The sequence below is a fragment of the Bos mutus genome, chromosome 6 (genome assembly GCF_027580195.1).
Source record: "Bos mutus isolate GX-2022 chromosome 6, NWIPB_WYAK_1.1, whole genome shotgun sequence".
NCBI lineage: Eukaryota > Metazoa > Chordata > Mammalia > Artiodactyla > Bovidae > Bos > Bos mutus.
The window spans coordinates 15685015-15710869 of record NC_091622.1 but is presented as its reverse complement, the minus strand read 5'-3'; the positions used below and the strand labels follow the sequence as shown (position 1 = coordinate 15710869).

The 25855-nt window shown below is 43.7% G+C and overlaps 1 protein-coding gene across 1 annotated transcript; it reads right to left on the bottom strand.

Moving 5' to 3' along the window:
- Positions 1-336: 336 nt before the first annotated feature.
- On the bottom strand, positions 337-21480 carry CASP6 (caspase 6). The gene is made up of 7 exons (XM_005896232.3): positions 21136-21480; positions 8204-8246; positions 7534-7680; positions 7035-7111; positions 4821-4996; positions 1669-1828; positions 337-962 (listed from the first exon to the last, which is right to left on the bottom strand). The coding sequence occupies exons 1-7, from the start codon at positions 21173-21175 to the stop codon at positions 724-726; spliced, it is 882 nt and encodes a 293-aa protein (XP_005896294.1). The 5' UTR covers positions 21176-21480; the 3' UTR covers positions 337-723.
- Between the last annotated feature and the right edge of the window lie 4375 nt (positions 21481-25855).

Below are 25855 nucleotides of genomic sequence, written 5' to 3'. Positions count from 1 at the left end.
CTCATCTGGGAACTAAGATCCCGCACAGCACTGCCAAAAAAAAAAAAAAAAAAGTCACATCTGTTATTCCATAAATACGATGACGGTCTGTGAATGGGACTACCAGACAGGGCATAGGAACTCACCATGCAAGACACTGACAGAATCACACTTTACAAGTCTGTGGCCTCTACTGACTAGGAATTAACTGCTTTCTATTTCTTCTTCAAAATGCCATATAATAGTTCTTGAAGGCTTTTTTTTAAAACAGTCTTATACAAAAAAGTGGTAATTCATATGTAGATTAATTTTTATGACCAAGTAAAACAAGCCATCTATAAATTATTCAAGTAAGAATGGAAATTAGAAAATTTTAATTAAAAAATTTCAAATATTAAAGGAAAACAAGTTCTTAGATTTCAAAAGCCCTTAAAAACATTATGAAGTTTTATAAAAAAGTCGCAAAATACAAGTTAAATCAGCCAGAGATTGAGTAAACTTGCAATTTACTACAAAAGTCTAGTATTACAAATGCTTGTGGATTTTTCTCTATAGGAATTCCCTGAGGATTTCATTTCTCCATATATCAAAACCCCTTCACCATGTCCAATATGAACTATTTTAAGTTATTACAGCTTAAAACATTTAAAATTGCTACACCATTTAAATTGCTTCAACCAAGTGATACTCCTTTATATGAAAAGAGAGAATCTATTTTGAATACATAAAACAAAATAGCACCTATCATTTAGATTTTGGAGAGAAGTGCAGCTTTTTAGTTAGCATTGAGGCAAAGCAGGGAACCTGCTTCTTTCCAATCGCATTTGGGTCTCTGCAGAAGTCAACTCGGCGCTGAGAAACCTTCCTGTTCACCAGGGTGAGGAGCTCTGTGAACTCCAAAGAGGAGCCGAATTTCCCCAGCATCTCACACAAATCTTGAATATACCATGAACCATTCACAGTTTCCCGATGAGAATAATAACCTGAAAAAGACAAGAGAAGCCACTGAAGTTTCCTTGTTACCTACTGTGACAGAAAATCACTTTTCAAGTCCGAGTTCTCAAAAATCATTGGGCGAGACTAACATGTGTCCATGATATAGTTTAAAATGTTTTCTCTGCTGACTCTTCTCATGTGGAAAAAAAAGATTAATTCCACACAGTTCTATAAAAATGGTGTTGATGCTATGTAATTTTCTCCACTTCCTAAAAATTCCCTAGCAGTGAACTAGGCAATGATTTTTGAGACCAGTGATGAGAAAAAAGAAAAACATAAAATTACTACAATAGAGAACTGTCATCAAAATATTTTTCAGGGACTTCCCTGATGGTCCAGTGGTTTAGATGCCACACTTAAAAAAATTTTTTTCAACAATGTTTTCCACAAGTGTTAACCATAAAAATGGTATCGCCATCACTGACACATTCTGCTGCTAAGATATTCAATATAATTAAGCCTTAGAGCTTTATTTAACATATAGTAGTTTTCAGGAAGGATTTTTCTATAAGATACTTTATAGTTTTAAATGTCACTATGATCACATGGCCCAAGATGTCCATTAAGCTTGTGAGCTTCACAACCAGATCTCATGTCCCATTAGAAAGACCTCACCTAAATCAAGCTGAGATGAAACGTACAGAAACTTAGCCAAGAAAGCCAATTATACATTTGTATTAAACACCCACATACCTTCTGCCACAGAGTAGCACATGAGGAAGTCGGCTCCAGCAGGAAGTGTATAAACCGAGGCCGCGTCCACCTGGGTTAGGTTGGCATCTGGCGTGTCTGTCCTGTGATCGACTACATCCAGAGGGATGACCGGCACGTCATGCTGGCTGCCCCGACACGCCTGCGGGACACGGAGGAAAATCCCCTCCTCAGTTACCGGTTCTCACCCGTGCTTCACGCTCACAGTCAATGCGTCGTTCAGTACGCCTTTACAGCCACATCAACAGAATCCACTTCACAGGCATTTCACAAACAGTGCATTCAGGTTTAGAGCAGGCCAAAGCTGACAGTTCTTTTTTTCCTACTTAAGTTTTCTCATAGTTGATGATTTAAAAAACTGGCATCCTCAACTAGACACCAAATTACGTTGATTGAAAGGTATACTGTAGTGGGGAAAGCATCTGTGGTTTTAAAGTTTCTTACGCATTACGCACACCACAGCACCAAGAGCCACCCCTTCTTTTAGAAAATTACAGTTCGTCCCTAAGTGTTTCTGTGTGATCAGGTAATATATTCCCAGCTTGGGTTTTCCTTGCCAAGCTGCTTTTAAGGGTCAAAATGATACCACCTGACCTGAGAGTCTTTATCAATGTGCCTCCTGCCTTCTGCTCCTACTTTAAAGTGAGGGCTCAAATTCTTACTAATTCTGACTCATACTAAGGCTAACATTAAATGACTATTCTGGGCTTTTTGTCCCCACTCCGTTTATTTATTTATTTTTTGGTGGGGTCCTTCTCCCTGGGAGTTTGGTCTTCTTTCAGTCAGTAGGTCCCACCCCCATTTATATACTGAAGGCTTCAATATAAAACATATAACCTCCAGTATTTCAAATGTAACTGTATATGGTGATATGGTCTTTAAAGAGGTAATTAAAGTAAAATGAGGACTATTGGTGGGCCCTAACCCCCTATGACTGGTGTCCTTATAAAAAGAGGCCAGGGCACAGACAGCACACAGAAAAGCCCATGTGAAGACAAAAGAGACAAGAATCAACCTCCCATCCAAGGAGAGAGGCCTCAGAGGCAATCAACCCTGCTGACACCTTGATCTCAGGCTTCTAACTGCAAGAAAATAAACGTCCGTTGTCTAAGCCACCCAGTCTTTGTACAGGCAGACCTCGGAGATACTGCAGCTTCAGTGCCAGACCACTGCTACAACATCGCGAATGTTGCTACAGAGTGAGTCACATGAATTTTTTTGTTTCCTAGTGCATATAAAAGTTATGTTTATACTATACTGTAGCCTATTAAAGTGTGCAGTAGCATTAATTCTAAAAAAAAGTACAGACCTTAATTAAATACTCTATTGCTAAAAAAATGCTATCACCTGAATCTTCAGCTAGCCATAATCTTTTTACAATAGTAATGTCAAAATCACAAATCATGACAATTTAAAAAGTGTGAAATATAAGTTACCCAAATGGGACACAAAGACACAAAGGGAGCAAATGCTGTTGGAACAATGGCATCAACACAGGGTTGCCACAGACCTTCAGTTTGTTTTAAAAAAGCGAGGTATGCCTGTATGCTGTTCTGGCAGCCCTCATAAACTCAGCACAGTGCTCTAACAAGATTCTGCTGTAGTATTATAAATGCATCCATCAATTCTGAAATGGCTGAAGAATTATAAGCTTTAAAAGAAACATTCTGATGGATTTCAGAGTTACAAGATAAACAGAAGATTCCTAATACCCTATTTTTACAGGAAGATTTTAATCTTATTTTGTATTATCAGGCTTATTTTCAGACATTTTCTACTGTCTTCCTAAATGGAATGTAGAACATGTGGAACTCAGTGCCATCACTTGTCAAATCAACTGCAGTAAGCGTAAGAGCCGGCCTTTACTGGCTGGGGTGTGCCACTTCCTAGGCACTGTTCAAAGCGTTTTTCATCTTAGCCACATCATCTTATCCTCTCAATCACCCTATGAGGCAGTGCGCCTGTAATGAAGAATCTGAGGCATAGAGAAATAAAATAACTTGGCAAAACACTTTCCTTGATTTAGTGCCTTGACAGTGCTGGCTACCCTCTTTTTCATGAACAATCACCTATCATTCTTGTGATTTTTCTCCTATTCTTCTGAGTCATCCTCCTCGTTGTCTTCTCTCTGCCCATTCCTCATCAGTATCCCTCAGTTCTGTTCTCCACTTGCTTTTGGTAGCACCACGCAGCTCGTGGGGTCTTAGTTTTCCAACAGGGACTGAAGCCGGGGCCCTGGCAGTGATAGCACTGAGTGCTGTCAATGGACCACACAGGAATTCCCTCTCTATATGCCTTCTTCAGGGGATCCTTGACACGGAGAAGCTCATCTACTCCATGCCTCCCAGAGCCATCTATCCGCTCATTACTGCCCCAATGTACTTCTCTAACCCGGGCCGCCTGTCTCAAGTTTCGACCTGCATTTCCAACACGTCTCACAGATGCCCCAGTGCTGCAGTCCAAACGAGAAACCAGGGAGTATCCTCGACTTCTTTTTTTTAAGTAGCCCCCTACTCCCTCTCTCAAAGAATGGTGGGATGTGAAAGGTGGCCGTGTCCTTCATGAAGCCTGGCAACATCAAGAATTCTCATTTTTCCCCAGAAATCCTTACTGGGGTAACAAAGGGGATGTTATTCAGCCCCCCCCACCTCCACAAATATTTTTATTCTTACTACAAGTTGGGCAGCGGCTAGCCACATCTTGGCTTACGGGAAAATGTGAAAGGACTAGAAGTCTAGCTGGAACTAGAAGTCTTCATGCCCTCCTTCTCCTCACTGGCTGGCACGTTCTCTAGCCCCCAGACTACACCTGGTCTGAACAGGCGGCGCCCCACTGCACTGGTCCATCAGCAGACACCTTCAGAGGCCCTACCTTGACACCGGGCTGGGCCAGGGAGTCATTTCCAAGTAATATTTGTTATTTTGAGTCATTTCCAAGTAATAAAGATTCTGAGCATCTTTATGTTAAAGAACTACCACTAAAGCTGAAGCTGCAACTCTGATTGGCTAGGATTCAAAAAGGGCCTTTTCTGATTACTGGAGAAAGTTAACTTCCAAAATCAGCTTTAGTTCTTTCTAATCACATGTACAGAACCATGGCCTTTATAATTAAGATTATAACATAATCAGTCTTACCTGAATGATAAATATCTTGGGTTTTCCAACCAGGCTCTGACACTTGTCTCCTTTGAACAAGCCTGTTAACGTCTGAATTTCAATTTTGGCATCATATGCATAGATGTGGTTGCCTTCACCGTGACTCAGGAAAACACACAAAAAGCAATCTGCATCTACGTGGCTAGCAGTTGATGCTAAAAAGGACCCCAAAAGTTATTTAGAAATGAAAATAAGGTACTTATTATCTACATATAAAATTTTAATTTACTAATATTAGAATAAAGTTTCAGATAATTGAGGGAAAATTTTACTATGTCTAATGAAACAACTTATTTAATTAAGCAACGATTTATACAATACAGTATCTGACTTTTAAACATCCAAATTATTACAGTTCAAAGAAATAAGAGTTTGAACAGGTTTTTGTTAGCTTTTTTAAAACAGAATAATGACATGGAAAACCTAAAAGGATTATTATGGGGAACCCCTAAGAAGTTTCTCTGAATCAGCAGCGACCTTCTTAGGGCAGACTGGAAAGGCACAGGAACTCCCCCGTAACACTGCCCTCCGTGTCGCTGCACCTCGGAGCGAAGCAGCGCCGCCACTGCTCTGTCTACAGTGCTAGGGCCTCCCCAAGAGTGAAGGCACGAGGCGGATGCCCTCCAACATGAGGAGCGAGCAAAGTAGGAAAGCTGGTGAGCAGCCAGGTGAAATTATTTACAGAAGAACCCTGGTATGAGGGTCCTCAAAAAATTGAAAACAGAGCTACCATATCCTACATTTCCACTTCTGGGTATATATCCAAAGACAGCGAAAACGCTAACTTGTAAAGATATACGAGCCCTTGTATTCTCTGCAGCATTATTGCAACAGCCAAGATACAGAAACAACCTACATGTCCACTAACGGATGAATGGACAAAGTGTGGTCTGTGCATATACAGTGGATGAGCATTCAGTCATTAAGAAAAGGAAAATGTGCAATTTGCAACAACACGGATGAACCCTGAGGGCATTATGCTAAGTGACCCAAGTCAGAGAAGGACGTGATCACGTCACTATATGTGGGAACTAAAAACCCAGCAAGCCAGCAAGCAAAACCAAGTTCAAAGTTGCAGGGAGCAGACTGGTGGCAGCTGGGGCAGGGGAAAGGAGACGTGTGAGGCAAAATGGTGAAGGGGTCAAAAGGTATCAACTTGCAGTTACAAAATACGTAAGTCCTGGGGATGTTAATATACAGCATGGTGACTACAGTTAGCAGTACTGTACTGCATATTTGAAAGCTGCTAAGAGAATAAATCTTAAAAGTCACGAGAAAAGAGTTTGTAACTATGAATGGTGACAGACGGTAACTAGACTTAGGATGGCAATCATTCCCCAATGTACACAAATGCGGCCCCATGGCCTGCAGCACACCAGGCTTCTCTGTATGTCAATTATACCTCAATTTAAAAAAAAAGTTCTGAAGAAAGTTTAATGATGCAATTGTTCTAATAGTCCATTGACAAATTACTTAAAAACCTATGGCATGTGGTGATTATTATACACATTAAGTTGTTAATTTACCTACTGCATGCTGCTGCTGCTGCTGCTGCTGCTAAGTCACGTCCGACTCTGTGCGACCCCATAGATGGCAGCCCACCAGGCTCCTCCATCCCTGGGATTCTCCAGGCAAGAACACTGGAGTGGATTGCCATTTCCTTCTCCAGTGCACACATGCATGTTAAGTCGCTTCAGCCATGTCCGACTCTGCGACCCTATGGACAGCAGCCCTCCCGGCTCCTCTGTCGGATTCTCTAGGCAAGAGTACTGGAGTGGGTTGCCATTTCCTTCTCTAACCTACTGCATAGTGATGTAGAAATTATGAGATAATGTATGTAAATCAGCAGTATTTTGAAGTCAGTAAAAAACGGGTATGGAAGGAGTCAGTTAAAAAATGACTGCCCAGCATCTGTAGTATGTGCATCTTAGGCTTTTAATTGCCAAATGAAAAGATCATTACATTCATTTCCAGAGTGGTCTATAACTTGGTAGGCATTTAGAGACTTTGCAAAGGTCTCTAAATCTGCTGAGTAATGTATAATCAGAGAGGCACAACCAAAACCTGTAACCCATGCTAAATTAATTGACAAGACTTTTTCACAACAGTTAATTATTTGGACCTGTCTCCATACAAGGATAATTAAAAACTACTCAGTTGCATCAAAGGAAGATGAATAGGAAAACTACTTACCCTCATGAATTTTGAGCAATAGTTCTTCTGCTCTAAGATCATCAAAACATTTTACTTCAAATCCTAGATCTGAAAACCTGGAGATTAAATTGGATACTAGCTTATGAGCTATTCAAAACTGTCATATACTCCTGATTATTTGAGGAATTTATACACATTTTTATGACATATAAATTGACTTTTCTTTAGGGAGAAAGAAAAATCAAATATGACAGTGATGGTTTTCCTCGATTACCCATGGCAGAAAGGGATTTATTCATGGTAACTGATTTAAGTTAGAATACTGCCATCTACTATGCAGATATATTTATAAGAATGCAAAGACTGTTAACATTTAATAGAACAGGATTAGGGGGAAAATTCAGGCAAGTTCTTAGGGGAGGCTGAGCCCAAGTGAGGTTCATCCTCAAATACTCTTGGCTCTGTTATTTCTACAGTGCGGACAAGTAGTTATCGCTTAAATATCTGACCACCTGGGTGTTAAATAAAACAGTACCACCTGCGCCTCAGATTGTCTCTGTCAGCACTGGTGCCAGGCCTGTTCGGCAGGGTTAAGTGCCAGAAGAACCTCTCATGATTGAAGATTAATGCAATTCCTCTCCTCTTGTGGTCCATTTTGTACTTTTCAGTTGGATCAAATATTTCTCTGTTTAGGAAAAGTTTAAAAAACAATCACTCTAGGTCATATTAAATAATAAGCTCCTCCAAGCCCGAGGTCAACCCACAGAACAGACAGAGGCCTGCTGCGTCCTCCTCCACCAGGCTGACAGGCCACTGCTGTGCCTGGGGCAGGCCTCCCAGCCGCACTGGTCAGGGAAGTCCTGAAACATCTCTGTACCGACTGGCAAACGGCAGCCATCCTGAGCAAACCCCTCCCACGCCCCCAATTCCTCTGCTTGGGTGTCTTTCCCCCAGGGCTCCAGAGACCGGGACCAAAGACAGTGGTCTGGCCCAGGCCATCCCAGTTGTTCAACATCTTGAGCCTCAGTCTAGGTCCCTTCAGAACCAGGGGCAGCAACCAACCCGCACACCTACAAGCCAGCCCTCCAGATGCTAAACCTGACATTCTCTGCTTTTCAGCGCCCATGTCCCTTTCTTACTTTGATTTCTGTAGGCCAATGATGGCCACTAAATGAAAAGACCTTAGTGAGTAAACAGAACATTATTACCTCCTAGGGAAGGCATCTATTTCGGTCATGTTTTGTTCTTCACCTATTAAAAGAAAGTAGGGTTTTGTTAATATACTTTTTGATTTATGGTCATAAAACACATTAGGAACTCCCAGCTACCTTGATACCTATCCGCTAAGCTCCTTCTGTCTTGGTTGGTTTAAAAGTCAAAAGATGTGAGAAGGGGGTAAGGGAGAAGGAAGGGAAAGTGCTGTTAATAATAAATGAACTGTACGTGCCACAACTAGAGAAGCCTGCACACCACAACTACAGAAAGCCCACGCACTTCAAGGAAGACCCAGCGCAGCCAAAATAAATAAACGAACCGTAAATGCACGGCTCAGTTCTTTCTCACCTCCAACTCTTACATGCAAAATAAAAAAAGATCATAAACAGAAATGGAAAACTACTACTCACATTCATTTGCTGCACACTATGCCAAAAGTAACAAATGTAGCTCTGTGATTATGAAGCTCAAATGAAATATGAAATTGGTTTATTTTGCAGCAAATGTTTTTTGCAAATATTCTCTCAAACGGAGGAGTGAAGTCAAGCAAGAGAACTGAACACAGTGTGGTTGACACTGGATTACCCTACTGCCTGGAAGCGGCAGATGTTTTGGTGGAGGAAGGAAAGGGCAAAGACTCAGATTCTGATCTCCTGCATGACACATGCGCTTGTTATGATTCTATAATGGGGACCCTCTTCTCCTAACCCCAAATTAGACTTTCCCACCCACAAGACAACCTCTCATTGAATCCCTCTCCTCCCAGGAACAGTGCTATGCAACAGAGCCTTCTGCAGTGACAGAATGCCCTATACCTGAGCTGTCTCTGGGGCAGCCAATGACCACATGTGCTTTTGAGCCCTTGAACTTTGCCTAGTGCAACTGAGGAACTCAATTTTTAATTAACTTCAACTAATTTAAATTTATATAACATGTGGCCAGTGGCTTCTCTACTGGACAGCAATAGTGAGTCTAACATCTTCTATCAGAAGAGTCCATATGTTCATGAATCTGCTTTTACCTGATAAACAGCTTGAGAGGGGACAGAAGGTGACGACTACACAAATACTAATAATGTAGCAAGATGCCCCTTTCAGTTGAGGTCTCTGAAAGAAGATGGACGGACCCTAAGGCTAAACTCCTACCCATCATCTCCCCACCAAAAGGGTAGTGTTCCCCTCACTCCTTGGAGTCTCCCCCCGACCCCCCCCAACCCCACACACGCATCTGATGGTTCTAACCTCATGTCTCCTCACTGACAAAAATCCACCTAGGCAGAGAGGATGAGGAGAGGGAGAATTCAACTCCAGGGCCCTTTACCAGTCACTCTCAGCCTGCTCCTCCTGGACTGCATCCAGCATTCAAACCAGCCAAGACCCCAGAGAGGCATCACCCTTCCCCTGTCCAATAGACCCCAATCAGTTTTCCTTAACCTTCCGCATCAATCCCTGGCCTGGGTGATAAAATGCAGATTCCTGGTCCCTAACCTAGATTTACAGAATCAGAATCCTGGGAGATGTGCCAAGGTGATTTTCACTCGCACCAAAGATTAGGAGTCAGAAGCAGCCTCTCTAATGCATCCTCGCCACTCTCCCAAGGCTTCCGTGCTACCCTCATCCTGCTGTACGGCGGATCCTGCAAATTCTACACCTTGTACTGCAGACACTTCCTACCAAGCTCTCCTCTATCAGGGGACCTCCCTACCATGCAGCTGCTTACTGGGGGATCTCCTATTTCACACAATGCTCTACTGAAGACACGCCCTACCCCCACACAATGTTCTAGAAGGGGTCCCAACCACTCCACACACTGCTCTACTACGGTCACGTGGTACCTCATACCCTGTCCCACCAGGAGACTTCTCCACACACTGACCCTGGGGATTATTAATACTTCCTGCTGGACACTGTCCCACCAGAGACATTCCACACACTTCTACTAGAACTCTTCCTGCCCTGTGCACTGGATACTGGGGACACGTCCTCCTCCCAAACTCCTCTATCCAGAATACTCCCTCCGTCACACACTGCGCTCCTGCCAGGACGCTCCCTACTCCACACACTGCCGAACAGCCGATGCTTCCTAATCAGATGCACTGCACTCGGGGTGCTGACCCAGTGAACACACAGCTCGAGGGGGCACTTCCGGTTCCACCCTCGGCTGGGCGCAGCACACCTCCTCCTACCAGGATTACTTCCGACACCACACGCTGTTCTCCCCGGGACACTTACAATCTGCTGTACCCGGAATACTTCCTAGTCCACACGATGATGTGCTGGCATACTTCGCAGCTCACACACTGCTGAAGGGAACGCAGCCAGCGCCACACCCTGCTCTACAACAGGAACTGTGAATCCACACGCGGTCTAGCCTGGGGACTTCGTCCTCCACACACTGACCTACCAAGGTACCACCTATATATACCCTGCTGTATCCGGGACACACCCTACTCCACACACTACTTTGCCAGGGTACGACCCATCACACTGCTGTACTCTGGATACAACCTCTCCTTCCTCTACAAATACTTTGCCCAGAATCCTCTCTGCTCCACACACTGCTCTGTGGACGGTTATTTCCTTCTCTGCACACTTTGCACCAGTGACTTCCTACTCCACTCAGCGTTCACCCGAGGAGACATCCTCCCTTCTTATGCCACAAGCTGCCAGAGATGTCCGACTCCACACACACTCCACAAGAGATGTCTCCGACTCCACGCTCTGCTCTACACCTGGGATCTCCCTACTCCACCGTGTTCTCCGTGGTTACCTACTCCACACACAGCTCTATGTGACATATGTCCTCTACCACCACAGTGCTCCACCAAGGGTAGTTCCTTCACTGTTCCTTAGGCCTCTTTATCTAGAGATCTTCTCCTCAACAGCGCTATACAGGGCACCCTTCCCTGCTGCGCTCAGCGCGGATACTCCCTACCCCAGACACTGCCCCACTGAATGTACGTCCTGCTCTTCCCACGCCACACACCGCCACATCCAGAATACATCCCGCTGCACACGCTGCTGTGCCAGGGAGAACTTCCTGCTCCACACTGCTCCACGGGCTGCATTTCCTACCAAGACTCCCCTCTGCTCAGGGATGCTGCCCTTCTGAACACACAACTCTTCTAGGCTGACTTCCCACTCTACATACCAAGCTACCCAACATCCCTCCGAGCCCGTAAACTCCTCCACCCAGAATAGTCCCTACAACACAATGATACAAGAGGATACTTTCTCGTCCACACACTGCTCCCGGGGACACTTTCCACTCCACACAGTGCTCTACTGGGGCTACTTCCTAGTCACACACTGTTCTAACTGGGATTCCTTCTACCCCACGGATTGCCCTCCCAGAAGACCTCTTATTCTACACACTGTCTACTGGGGTTCCTTCCTGCTCCCCACACCGCTCTACTAAGCAATATGCAGGGTTTCCTCTCCTTCCATTTTCAAAATCATTCCATGATCTACTTTTTTTTCCCTACCTCCTTTTAATACCCTTCAGTTCAGTTCAGTTCAGTCGCTCAGTCATGTCCGACTCTTTGCGACCCCATGAATCGCAGCATGCCAGGCCTCCCTGTCCATCACCAACTCCCGGAGTTCACTCAGACTCACGTCCATCGAGTCAGTGATGCCATCCAGCCATCTCATCCTCTGTTGTCCCCTTCTCCTCCTGTCCCTAATCCCTCCCAGCATCAGAGTCTTTCCCAATGAGTCAACTCTTCGCATGAGGTGGCCAAAGTACTGGAGTTTCAGCTTTAGCATCATTCCTTCCAAAGAAATCCCAGGGCTGATCTCCTTCAGAAAGGACTGGTTTGATGTCCTTGCAGTCCAAGGGACTCTTCAAGAGTCTTCTCCAACACCACAGTTCAAAAGCATCAACTCCTCAGCGCTCAGCCTTCTTCACAGTCCAACTCTCACATCCATACATGACCACAGGAAAAACCATAGCCTTGACTAGGCAGACCTTTGTTGGCAAAGTAATGTCTCTACTTTTGAATATGCTATCTAGGTTGGTCATAACTTTCCTTCCAAGGAGTAAGCGTCTTTTAATTTCATGGCTGCAGTCACCATCTGCAGTGATTTTGGAGCCCAAACAAATAAAGTCTGACACTGTTTCCACTGTTTCCCCCATCTATTTCCCATGAAGTGATGGGACCGGATGCCATGATCTTCGTTTTCTTAACGTTGAGCTTTAAGCCAACTTTTTCACTCTCCACTTTCACTTTCATCAAGAGGCTTTTGAGTTCCTCTTCACTTTCTGCCATAAGGGTGGTGTCATCTGCATATCTGAGGTTATTGATATTTCTCCCGGCAATCTTGATTCCAGCTTGTGTTTCTTCTAGTCCAGTGTTTCTCATGAGGTACTCTGCATATAAGTTAAATAAGCAGGTGACAATATACAACCTTGACGTACTCCTTTTCCTATTTGGAACCAGTCTGTTGTTCCATGTCCAGTTCTAACTGTTGCTTCCTGACCTGCATACAGATTTCTCAAGAGGCAGGTCAGGTGGTCTGGTATTCCCATCTCTTTCAGAATTTTCCACAGTTTATTGTGATCCACACAGTCAAAGGCTTTGACATAGTCCATAAAGCAGAAATAGATGTTTTTCTGGAACTCTCTCGCTTTTTCCATGATCCAGCGGATGTTGGCAATTTGATCTCTGGTTCCTCTGCTTTTTCTAAAACCAGCTTGAACATCAGGAAGTTCACGGTTCACGTATTGCTGAAGCCTGGCTTGGAGAATTTTGAGCAGTACTTTACTAGCGTGTGAGATGAGTGCAATTGTGTGGTAGTTGGAGCATTCTTTGGCATTGCCTTACTTCCTTATCATTAAAACAATCACATAAGAAAGAAATAGAATCATTCAAACTAAACACATTAAATCTATATCTAAAATTCAATCTCATCTCAAGAAACAAGAAAAATCTCCATCTGACCTTACACCTAAAGCAACTAGAGAAAGAACATCAATAACACCACCACCACCACCAAAGTTTAGTAGAAGGAATGAATGATAGCAGAAATAAATGAAATAGAAATGAAGAAAACAATAGCAAAAATCAATAAAACTAAAAGTTGGTTCTTTAAGAAGATAAACAAAATTGATAGGCCTTTAGCCAGAATCATTAAGGAAAAAAGGAGAGGATTCAAATCAACAAATTTAGAAATGAAAAAGGAGAAATTAACAACTAATAATGCAGAAATACAAAGCATCATAAGAGACTATTATAAGCAACTATATGATAATAAAATAGACAACCTGGAAGAAATGGACAAATTCTTGGAAAGGTACAACTTTTCAAGACTGGACCAAGAAGAATTAGAAAATACAAACAGACCAATCACAAGTAAGGAAATTGAAATTATAATGAAAAATCTTTCAACAAACAAAAGGCCAGGACCAGACGGCTTCACAGGCAAATTCTGTCACACATTTAGAGAAGAGATAACACCTATCTTTCTTAAACTCTTCCCAAAAATTGCAGAGGAAGGAACATTCCCAAACTCATTCTACAAGGCCACTGTCACCCTGATACCAAAATCAGACAAATAAATTACCAAAAAAAAAAATTAAAGATCAATACCACTGATGAACAAAGACACAAAATCCTCAACAAAATACTAGCAAAAAGAGTCCAGCAACACATTAAAAGGCCCATACACCGTGATAAAGTGGGATTTATCCCAGGGGTGTAAGGATTCTTCAATATATTCAAATAAATATGATACACCATATTAAATAAAAACCATATTATCATCTCAATAGATGCAGAAAACGTTTTTGACAAAATTTAACACCCATGTATGATAGAAACTCTTCAGAAAGTGGGCATAGAGGGGATCTACCTCAATATAATAATAGCCATATACAATAGGCCCACAGCAAACATCATTCTTAATGGTGAAAAACTGAAAGCATTTCCTCTAAGATCAGGAATGAGACAAAGATGTTCACTCTCACTATTATTATTCAGCATGGCTTTGGAAGTTGGTGGCTCAGACAGTAAAGAATCTGCCTGCAATTCAGGAGACCTGAATTCAACCCCTGGGTTGGGAAGATTCTCCTGGAGAAGGGAATGGCTACCCACTCCAGTATTCTTGCCTGGAAAATTCCGTGGACAATTATACAATCCACAGGGCTGCAAAGAGTTGGACATGACTAAGTGATTAACACTTTCACTTGGAAGTCCTAGCCATGGCAATCAGAGAAGAAAAAGAAATAAAAGGAATACAATTGTAAAAGCAGAAGTAAAACTGTCCCTGTTTGCAGATGACATGATACTATGCATAGAAAATCCTAAAGATGCTACCAGAAAACTACTGGAGCTCATCAATGAATTTGATAAAGTTGCACGACACAAAATTAATGCACAGAAGTCTACTGCCTTTCTATACACTGACAATGAAAGATCAGAAAGAGAAATCAAGGAAACAATCCCATTTACCACCATAACCAAAATAATAAAACACCTAGGAATAAACCTACCCAAAGAGGCAAAAGACCTGTACTCAGAAAACTATAAAACACTAATCAAAGACATAAAGATGACACAAACAGGTGGAGAAATACACCATATTCTTGGATGGGTCAATATGACTTTATTACCCAAAGCAATCTACAGATGCAATGCAATCTCTATCAAATTATCAGTGACATTTTTCACAGAATTAAAACAAAAAATTTTACAATTTGTATGGAAATACAAAAGATCCTGAAAGCAACTGTCAAATTGCTGAAAGCAAATAGTCAAAGCAATTGTGAACAGGAAAAATGAAGCTGGAGGAATCGGGCGCCTCAACTTCAGACTATACTACAAAGCTGCAGTAATCAAAACAGTATGGTATTGACATAAAAACAGAAATATGGATCAGTGGTACAGGACAGAAAGCCCAGAGATATATCCACTCACCTATGGTCACCTAATCTATGACAAAGGAAGCTAGAATATACAATGGAGAAAAAGTCTCTTCAAGAAGTGGTGCTGGGAAAACTGGACAGCTACACGGAAAAGAATGAAATTAGAACAGTACTTAACACCGTACAAAAAAATAAACTAAAAATGGATCAAAGACCTAATTTAAGACAGGGCACTATAAAACTCCTAGAGGAAAACATAAGAAAAACATTCACTGACATAAAACACAGCAAGATCTTTTGACCCACTTCTTAAGAGTAATGAAAACCAAAAATAAACAAATGGGGCCTAATTAAACTCAAAAGCTTTTGCACAGCAAAGGAAACCATAAACAAGATGAAGAGACAACTCTCAGAATGGGAGACAATGACTGCAAAGGAAGCAACGGATAAAGGCTTCATCTCCAAAATATACAAACAGCTCATGCAGCTCAATATAAAAAATAAAAAACAGGGACTTTGCTGGCGGTCCAGGGGCTAAGACTCCAAGCTCCCAATGCAGGAGGCCAGGGTACAATCCCTGGTTAGGGAACTAGATCCCACAAGCCACAACTAAGAATTCAAGGGCACAACTAAATATCCTACATGCTGCAACACAGATCAAAGATCCCCTGTGCTGCAACCAAGACCCAGCCCAGCCAAACAAATAAATAAATGTTAAAAAATACAAATAACCCTATCAAAAAAGGGGAGGAAGACCTAAATAGACATTGCTCCAAAGAAGACATACAGATGGCCAACAAACCCATGAAAAGATACTCGAAATTGCTAATTATTATAGAAAAGCAAATTAAAACTATGAGGTATCACTGCACACCAGTCAGAATGCTAATGCTAATGCTAAGTCACTTCAGTCGTGTCCGACTCCGTGCGACCCCATAGACGGCAGCCCACCAGGCTCCGCCGTCCCTGGGATTCTCCAGGCAAGAACACTGGAGTGGGTTGCTGTTTCCTTCTCCAATGCATGAAAGAGAAAAGTGAAAGTGAAGTCGCTCAGTCGTGTCCGACTCTTAGCGACCCCATGGACTGCAGCCTACCAGGCTCCTCTGTCCATGGATTTTCCAGGCAAGAGTACTGGAGTGGGGTGCCATTGCCTTCTCCGCCAGTCAGAATGGACATCATCAAAAAATCTACAAACGATAAATGCTGGAGAGGATGTGGAGAAAAGGGAACCCACTTGCACGGTTGGGAATGTAAATTGCTACAGCTATTATGGAGAATGGTATGGAGATTCCTTTAAAAAGGTAGGAATAAAACTACCACATGATCCAGCAACTCCCACTACTGGGCATATACCCTGAGGAAACCAGAATTGAAAAAGACACATGTGCCCCAATGTTCACTGCAGGGCTATTTACAAAAGACAGGACATGCAAACAGCCTAAGTGTCCACTGACAGATGAGTGGACAAAGATGATGTGGCACAAACATACAATGATGGCATATTACTCAGACATAAGAAGGAATGAAATGAGGTCATCTGTAGAGACTTGGATGGACCCATAGTCTTTCCTACAGTCAAGTAAGTCAGAAAGAGAAAAACAAATATCGTATATTACTGGATGTATGTGGAAATCTAGAAAAATGGTAAATGAACCTAGTTCCAGGACAGGAAAGAGAGGCAGCTGTAGAGAATGGACATCTGGACACAGAGGGAGAAGGCGAGGGTAGGATGAACTGGAAAATCATGATTGACATATATACACTACCACATGTGAAACGATAGCGTAGTGGGAACCTACCATGACAGCACGGAGAACCAGCTCAGGGCTTTGTAATGACCCAGATAGATGGCACAGAGCAGTGGGCGGTGGGAAGGAGGCCCGTGAGGGAGGGTCTATATGTATACATGTAGCTGATTCACATCTTTGAACAGCAGAAACTAACACACATTGTAAAGGAATTACACTCCAATTAAAAAAAAAATCTGTATCTGAAAGCCAATCACTTCCTTCCCCCTCCAAGAATGTGCATGGGTTGCAAAGCACAGAGTCTCTTCTGAGAATCCCAGAGGAGCGGCAGACCCAGCAGCTCCCCTCCCCCAGCTTCTGCACCTTGTTGGTAGTGAGCCTAAGGCAGCCTGAAGTGTCCCCAGCAGAGGTTATGCCAAGTGGCTGGTCACCAAACTAACTCCAGTCCTTGAGAGTGAAAGCACTGGAGATGTACACGCTATTGGGTCTCTAAGGCTTCTTTTTCATAGTCTCAGGAAGGAGCATCACAGTTCTCCTGGGCTGATGTAATTTAAGCTGTGCGTTTGAGTCATCTCAAATATTGCCATCAGCTTACAGATTTAGGGAAGACAGCTAGTATTAAGTAGTTCACGATTAATTTGTTTAAAATGACATTCAGTTTCAAAGTTAACAGGACAGTCTCACTGAGGTATTTTTTTAAAGTTTTTTGTTGTTGTTGTCACTGTTAACACAATAGACGTAGAAAGAAACTGGGCTCTGAAAACTTAATTCTGAACCTCACAGGCTCTAACCTTCACTCTGCTATAACCTACAATATCAACACTGACCTGGTCCAGCTGCCAGTCTGTTCTAGCAGTTTGCTGAATCGGAATAGAAAGCTATGGAGACAGACATTAGAACGGAAGTTCCGAAACTTCCTCGGAGCTGATCAATTTTACCCAGCTTCAGAGAACAGACATTATTGAGGCAGGAGACAGTTGGGCTCTAGAACAGACATTTACAACAGACATTTACAGACCTTTGATCACAATTCCTGGGGGCAGAAAAGATAGGCTCCAGGCCAGACACTACCAGCCCTCTGCTGACATTTCCTGAGGGCTTTGGGCTTTGTATTTATGACCAGACTGCGGTCTACATTTCAAGATCTGCTCTTAGATATAAAAAAACAGGAATACAGTGGATAACCAGACCTTATGGGTTATCCACTGGGTACCTTCTGGCAGGAACAAAGAGGGGCTAAACTCTCTTAGAAGATCAAGAGGTCATACATTTCCCATTCTTAGGGCAAAGGAGACACTACACATGTCCAAAAGGCTTCAAGGGGCCAAAAGAGGCAGGCAATGTCAGACCATGGTAAGTCTTGCTATTCCCCCCACCATATGCCTCTGCAATGAAATCCATCTTGACTGAGGGGTGCATGCACACCCAGGGGAGGGTCCTGAGACAAACTGACTGCGGGGTGGAGAGTAGGAGATACAGAGGTGTCAAAACAAGACAACTGGCCAAAGGTAAACAAAGGCCAGGAGTCGCTCAGTCGTGTCTGACTCTGCAACCCCATGGACTGTAGCCCACCAGGCTCCTCTGTCCATGGGATTCTCCAGGCAACAATACTGGAGTGGGTTACCATGCCCTTGTCCAGGGGATCTTCCCAACCCAGGGATCAAACCCTCATTGCAGGTAGCTTCTTTACCGTCTTAGCCACCAGCACTGTCCTATATAAATGACTTAACCATCTCGCAAAGAGTCAGCCACAACTGAGAGACTGAACTGAAACTTCTTTTTCCTGTGCTCCTCATTAGAGAAGACACACCCGCACCCTTTCTCTGCAGGTGTGCGTCTCTGGCTTTAGTCTCTCTGGGTTCGCTGCCATTTGTCATTGTGCTATGTCTCTAATCATAAACTTTGTACCTGCATTTACAGCTTTTGCCTCTGTAGAAAATGCATTTTTCACTGGGGGCAAGAGTCAGGGGAAAACAGGTTCTAGCCTCTAGCCCTTACTGGTCTGGAAGCTGGGATTCCTGGTTTTTATCGAGGCTACCCAGATTCAACTCCTGGGCAGGGAATTACAATCTTGCTTCATGCCAAAGCTCACTGCTGCCACTGCGAGATCATTATGATTCTGTCACAGTCATTTTAAACTGTATGTGCCCAACAGGCCAACTTTCAAGAAGGGTGCACTGTATCACTATACTGCATAATGCGAAGAGCCGACTCACTGGAAAAGACCCTGATGCTGGGAAAGACTGAGCGCAGGAGAAGGAGAAGACAGAGGATGAGATGGTTGCATGGCATCACTGACTCAATAGACATGAATTTGAGCAAGCTCCAGGGATGGTGAAGGACAGGGAAGCCTGGCATGCTGCAGTCCATGGGGTTGCAAAGAGTCAGACACAACTTAGCGACTGAATGACATACTGCATGAATACAAATAAACTGGTTTTGTTGACATGGAGAAAATAAATCTTAGTGAGGGAGATACTCTGTATAAGATTTATAAATTCCTTTTCATCTGCAATTATTCTCAGAAATGGGTCAACCAGACTCTTCACCTCTCCTCCCTTCTCCTTGTCTCTAATTTATGCAATTTTCCTCTCCATCATAATGTAACCATCTCTTTGCCCAAACTCACTTTTTACAAAGCCAATCAATCATTCTTTTTCCTCCACACCTTAACCTGAGAATGCCTCCAGCTACCATTTGTTGATGGCTTGGCACATGAGATAACTTTATCTCACTCTGCTCCATAGGCCCTTTGAGACAGAGAAAGTGCAAGGGGCTTATCTAAGGTTGGTGCCTTGGAATTGGTACTGAAAGGCCCGATTCTGCCTGCAGATTCCAAAGTCCATATGCTAGCTGTTAACATGGTAAAACCACTCCCACCAGGGAGAGACCAGAAACCTTTCTAAACCAAGTGCTCACTTCTCCAAACTTCTTCAGTATCTACTGTTGTCATCTTCATTCACTGCAGTATCTGTGACAATCTACCCATATTCCTTATCAAAGTTAGTTGTCACTCAGTCGTGTCTGACACTTTGCGACCCCGTGGACTATAGCCTACCAGGCTCCTCTGCCCATGGGATTCTCCAGGCAAGAATACTGGAGTGGGGTGCCATTTCCTTCTCCAGGGGATCTTCCCGACCAGGGATCGAACCCAGGTCTCCCACATTGCAGGCAGAAGCTTTAATCTCTGAGCCACCAGGGAAGCCAAAGACTGGTTTAATGATCCTACCTTCAGTGACTCGTGTCAGGCCTGGAATACACAGGAAAAAGAGTAATGTGGACAAAGAAAGGGGAGCAAGTAGGAAAAGGAAGGAAACCATTACAAGAATGGTGGGGGATGTAGCAAAGAACAGAAAGCTCTGAAATGAAGGCACTCTATGTGGAATGACCGCCGGCGAGTCAAATCACTCTCCACCTTCCTCCCCTGACCCCGCCCCGCCCTTTTTAAAAACTATGGCCAGGCTCAGAGTTTCTAAACCTTATCAGTAATATAAGTGACAGGGAAGAACGTCCTAAAGCATGTGTTTAGAAGCTGATTATTTTGTAGAGAAAAGTTGTTTGCTGTTTTAGTCGCTGTGTCCGACTCTTTGAGACCCCCATGGACCTCAGCCTGCCAGGCTCCTCTGTCCGTGGGATTCTCCAGGCAAGAATACTGGGGTGGGTGGCTGTGCCCCCCTCCAGGGGATCTGCCCGATCCAGGGATCCGACTCAAGTCTCCTGCTTTAGCAGGCGGATTCTTTACCATCTGAGCCATCAGGGAAACCCCCCGAGAAAAGTTACCGTGGCTTTAAGTTAAGCTCACAAATAACTGCAGGTTTCCCGGATGCAGGAGAACCATGGGGGCTGTGCAGCTCCCAAGGCCTGACTTTCAACTCCAGTTTCCGTGCGGGCAAGCCCGGGGCTTCTCTCTGTCCCGGCGCCCCCGCGGGCTGCTCACGCTCCACTGTTACTATAGCCAACCACTTATTTTTAAGTAGAAGTGAAAAAAATAAGGCCCAACAAGACCCAAAAGTTAACTTTTCTTATGACCAGGCGCAGTTAAAGTTCAAATAACCACGACAGCTAGACAGAGATCAGCGCCCGGAGGACAAAAGCGGCCGGGGAACTCCCCAGCGCCGGGCGCCGCCACCAGGGACCGCAAGGAGGCGGCGGCTAGGTCCCGGAGTTGTTTCTCCTGAGCCCAGAAGCCTAGCTGCGCCCACCCGACCCGAGCGCTTCCCTCCAAGACCCTCAACTTCTCCTGGCCACCGAGCAAAGCGGGGGGAATCCGCGTCCCCACTCGCGCCCGCGCGCCCCTCTCAGCACCCGCCACCTACCTGGACCGCGAGCCCGGCGAGGCGGAGGCTCCGAGCTCATCGTAGCGGAGAGCTTAGCGCCGACGCCCGGGCGGCCTCCGCTTCCTGAAGCCTGGCCGCTGCCCCCGCCCCTTCCTCCGCCCCCGCCGCCCCGGCTCCCTGCCTTCCAGCGGTGGAGGCGGGGTTTGGGGGGGTCCGCTGGTGCCCTTTCCTTCGCTCCGAGATCGCCGGGGCCGGAGCGCCCGGGCAAGGCAGAGGATGAGGTCTCGCCCGCCTGGCGCCTGGGGAGCCGAAGCCGGCCCCCGGGAGATGTCAGCAATGATTCCGAAGACAACCCGCGGTACTGGGGTGGGAAGCTGCAGGCAATTACAGATCACCTGCGGCGAGCCCCGTGTCGCTCGAGCTCCGCCCCCCGTCTCTGCTACCCCAGCGTCTTAAAGGTGTGCGCTGCAGTGTTTTCCTTTTCCCTAGTAGTCGTTTTCCCAGTGCCGGTGACTTGTTAGGAGGATTTTAAAACGCTCTTTGTTTGTATAGCGGATTCGGGACAAAGTAAACTAGAGGCAACTCCAGAATTTTCAAGTCTGACTTTCATATGTAGTGTTAATTATGGCGAGGAATCATGCAGAAATTCAGAGACCCAACTTTGGGCTCTGTAGATTATGATTTTTACTGAGCTAGAGCATGTTTGCTGCATTTAATTGAGCTCCTCTTCGGGTGGCTGGTTATTCTGTAAATTTGCTTCAACGAGTAACTCCTGAGCCTGAAGAAAATGTGGCCTCATCATTTCCAACTTCTCATGGTCTCGTCATTTAAAAAGTAACCAGTGGCAGACGGGGGGAAATGTGTAAGACACAACTTCCAATATATTAGCCTGAGATCCGATTTCTAGAAATGGGATTTCCCAGGTGGCGCTCAGTCGGTAAAGAATCTGCCTGCAATGCAGGAAACCTGGGTTCGATCCCTGGATGGGGAAGAACCCCTGGAGAAGGAAATGGCAACCCACTTTAGTATTCTTGCCTGGAAAATCCCATGGACAGAGGAGCTTGGCAGGCTACAGTCCATGGGCTCTCAAGAGTCTGACACGACTTAGTGACTAAACCATCACCACAGGAGGCGCTAGTGGTAAAGAACTGGCCTGCCAATGCTGGAGATGCCAGAGACAAGGTTCAATCCCTGGGTCAGGAAGATCCCCTGGAGGAGCTCCAGTATTCCTGCCTGGATAATCCCATGGCCAGAGGAGCCTGGCAGGCTATGGTTCATAGGGTCGCAAAAAGTCAGACATGACTGAAGCAACTTAGCATTCACGCTTCTATAAATATCACCCTTTTATATGAGAGAAAAATAAAATCTAACTTCCTACATGTGCTGTGGTTCCAAAAAGCACACAGAATATGAAATCAAAGGATTTTACTGACCCCATGCCATTTCAGTTCAGTTCAGTCACTCAGTCGTGTCCGACTCTTTGCAACCCCATGAACCGCAGCACGCCAGGTCTCCCTGTCCATCACCAACTCCCGGAGTCCACCCAAACCCACGTCCATAGAGTCGGTGATGCCATCCAACCATCTCATGCTCTGTGGTCCCCTTCTCCTCCTGCCCTCAATCTTTCCCAGCATCAGGGTCTTTCCCAATGAATCAGCTCTTTGCATCACGTGGCCAAGTATTGGGAGTTTCAGCTTCAACATCAGTCCTTCCAATGAACACTCAGGACTGATCTCCTTTATGATGGACTGGTTGGATCTCCTTGCAGTCCAAGGGATTCTCAAGAGTCTTCTCCAACACCACAGTTCGAAAGCATCAATTCTTCAGCACTCAGCTTTCTTCACAGTCCAACTCTCACATCCATACATGACCACTGGAAAAACCATAGCCTTGACTAGGCGGACCTTTGTTGGCAAAGTAATGTCTCTGCTTTTTAATATGCTGTCTAGGTTGGTCATAACTTTCCTTCCATGCCATTTACTGTTCGTTTTATTGTAGGTATAAAATATTTCTGAAATCACTTTGTTCCTAGTGCAGTGAAGACATGGAGTATCAGTATGTCCCTCATAAGCTGGTTGAGACAATTGAGTTAAATTACTGTATTCAGAACAGTGCCTGGCTTGTGAAAAGCTCAGTAAATTTTTATTGCCACCATCTTAAGCATATTGAAAGCAGACTTGGCCTTCTTTTGGTTTGACTATTACCAGGAAGTTGCTTAGGATGTAGGAGGTACTCAATAAATATTTACCCATTGAATGAGATTCATAATTTCAGCATTTGTGCTCCGGACTTTACCCAATTTGAATGAGTTATCTGACCACCAGAGCTTCCTGTTCTTCAGCCTACTTTTCATGGTCTCCTCTACTTGAGCCCTAAAAATACTCCTTATACAGAAATGGAACTCCAATTGGCTAACCTTCCATTTACCTGAAAGGAATTAAATTTTCCCCCCAGATGTTTGTTATCTCAGAATACTGTATTGCCTTTAGAGCATATGGGGTGATATATTTTAAAGATTTACCTTAGGAAATGTAAGTATAAAGTATTAGGATAGCCATTTCATAATTGTAAGTGCTAAATTTTAGCCTTTTAAAGCAATAGCTATCCCCTCACCCTAAACCCGTGAAAAAGGGTGTCTGTGATTGGGAAATAGGCTGCCAAGGTTCTAATCCTTGCTCCATCAGTTTATTGGCTGTGAGGCTTTGGACAATTAAGGCAGTTTAACCACTCGCAGCTTCACATTCTTCTCTTTAAAATGGGGACCAAATTAATTCAATAGTTAAGACAGAAACTGCCAAACTCCTAGAATAGTACCCAGCCCACAATAAGCTTTTGGTCGGTGTTATTTTTAGCTGCTGAAGATTATCTAGACAGTTCTCAAACTATGGCCTCCGAACCAGCAGTGTCCACATCATCTGGGAACGTACTAGAAATGCAAACTCTTGGGACCTGTATAGACATTATGGATGAGAAACTGCAGGTGGGGTCCAGGAGTATATTTTAACAAGCCCTCCAGTGACTCTGCAGCATGCTCTCATTTGAGACATAGACGGATTAGAATTCTACTGAGCAATCTGGTCCTTCTCAAAGAATGAAAAAAAAGAACTCATAGCATATCCATACTATTAAAATAATTAAGATATACTAAAGACCAAAAGTTACCTGACAGGATGGCTTGATTCTTGCCATTATAATAGTCACTTTTATGGAATTTACTGAAACTGAAGCTCTTAGTCAACTGTTACCTATCCAAGGAATGAAATATATGGGCTAAAGTTAAATTCAGAGAGAATTCTAAAACTTAAAACGTGGCCTTTCTTTTTTCAGTGTTTATCCCCACTAAACCTTGTTTTTTCCTATATCGAATTTTTATAATTCTGATTCCAACATTTGAGAGCCAACAAAGACAAGCATTGTTAAGCAGTCAGCAAGGAGACTGAAGGATGTTTCGGAAACCAAATTAAGCCTGAGACCAAACCAAGCATAACATCACTGCAGCCTGAATGCAAAGATGACACTGTTGGTCTAGTTTCAGGTATTTTGATTGGTAACTCTTCATTTAGTTCTGTTTCATATACTGGTTGAACCAACACTCTGAGGAAAAACAGCAAACTAAGGGGGCTGTTTCAAGCATCAGAGCCAGGTGTTCTGCAAGACTTGGATGCACTGCAGGTAGTGTCTGTGAACTGCGGCCAATGCAACGTTATCTGTGTGGAAGGGTCCTTACCTAATCGGTCTCATTCTACTCCCTAAAGTTAATAAAGCCAGTCTACAAAAGAGAGTTGTTTTTACAGAAAGACTCCATTATCTTCACTTTGTTAGATGTTATTCCTGTTTTGTACATAAAATAATGATCATTTTGACCTGACAATCTTGTGCTTCTATCCATACTGACAGAAATAGCACATTTTTACTTTAGGGAGAAGTAGTTATAAGCTAACAAAACAACCTTTTAATTAGTCCTACTAGTCTAGACTATTCTGGGGGGTCACTGAAGAAAGCCTGCTCAAGAAGATGGGTTTAATTTGCTTTTGCCCTCGTCTTTTAATTGTCTTCATTGCAACTTCTTTGTACCTCGGTTTCTCCAACTATGAAATGAGTACAGCCATATCTGTCCCTGGAAGAGGTGAGTCAAAAGACTTTAAAAAGACAGGCATTGTTTGAAGGCAATATAGTTTTATTATTTTAAAATATCAATATATGTCATGCAAAGACCTGCTAAAAGCTAGGTTTTTGGCATGTGATTTTGTTTTTTCATTAATGTGTTCTGTAGATAAGGAAAATACCATCCTTAAAACTTAAATATATGCCCTGTTGTACAGAATTCAAGTGAAGACAGCTTAATATATATACACATAAGTAATTACAGATATGTACATTGGTTAGTATACATATATTTCCTAGCTCTGTTTGGTGGGAGGGTCTCGAAGCAGTGACACCCTAGTAGAAACAAGCTATCCACTGTCCAGATCTCGGTTTCTACATGCCACTGGAAACCATTCTTCAATCAAAGTAACCTTTGAAAAGATGCTGATTCTAGGGCTGGGGCGGGGAATATAGAAGATGAGCCTGAAGCAACTTTCCTACTTTCTGGCTAGAAAGTATGGAGATGCTCAAAAGTTAAAAGGAGGGTGCAGGTCAAACACATACAGAGTCAACCTGACCTAATTCCCAACAGCCAAGCTGAAAGGATTTGTATCTATTACCCAGAATACAAAAGAAATAAGCATGAATCCATACTAATACAAATAATTGAATA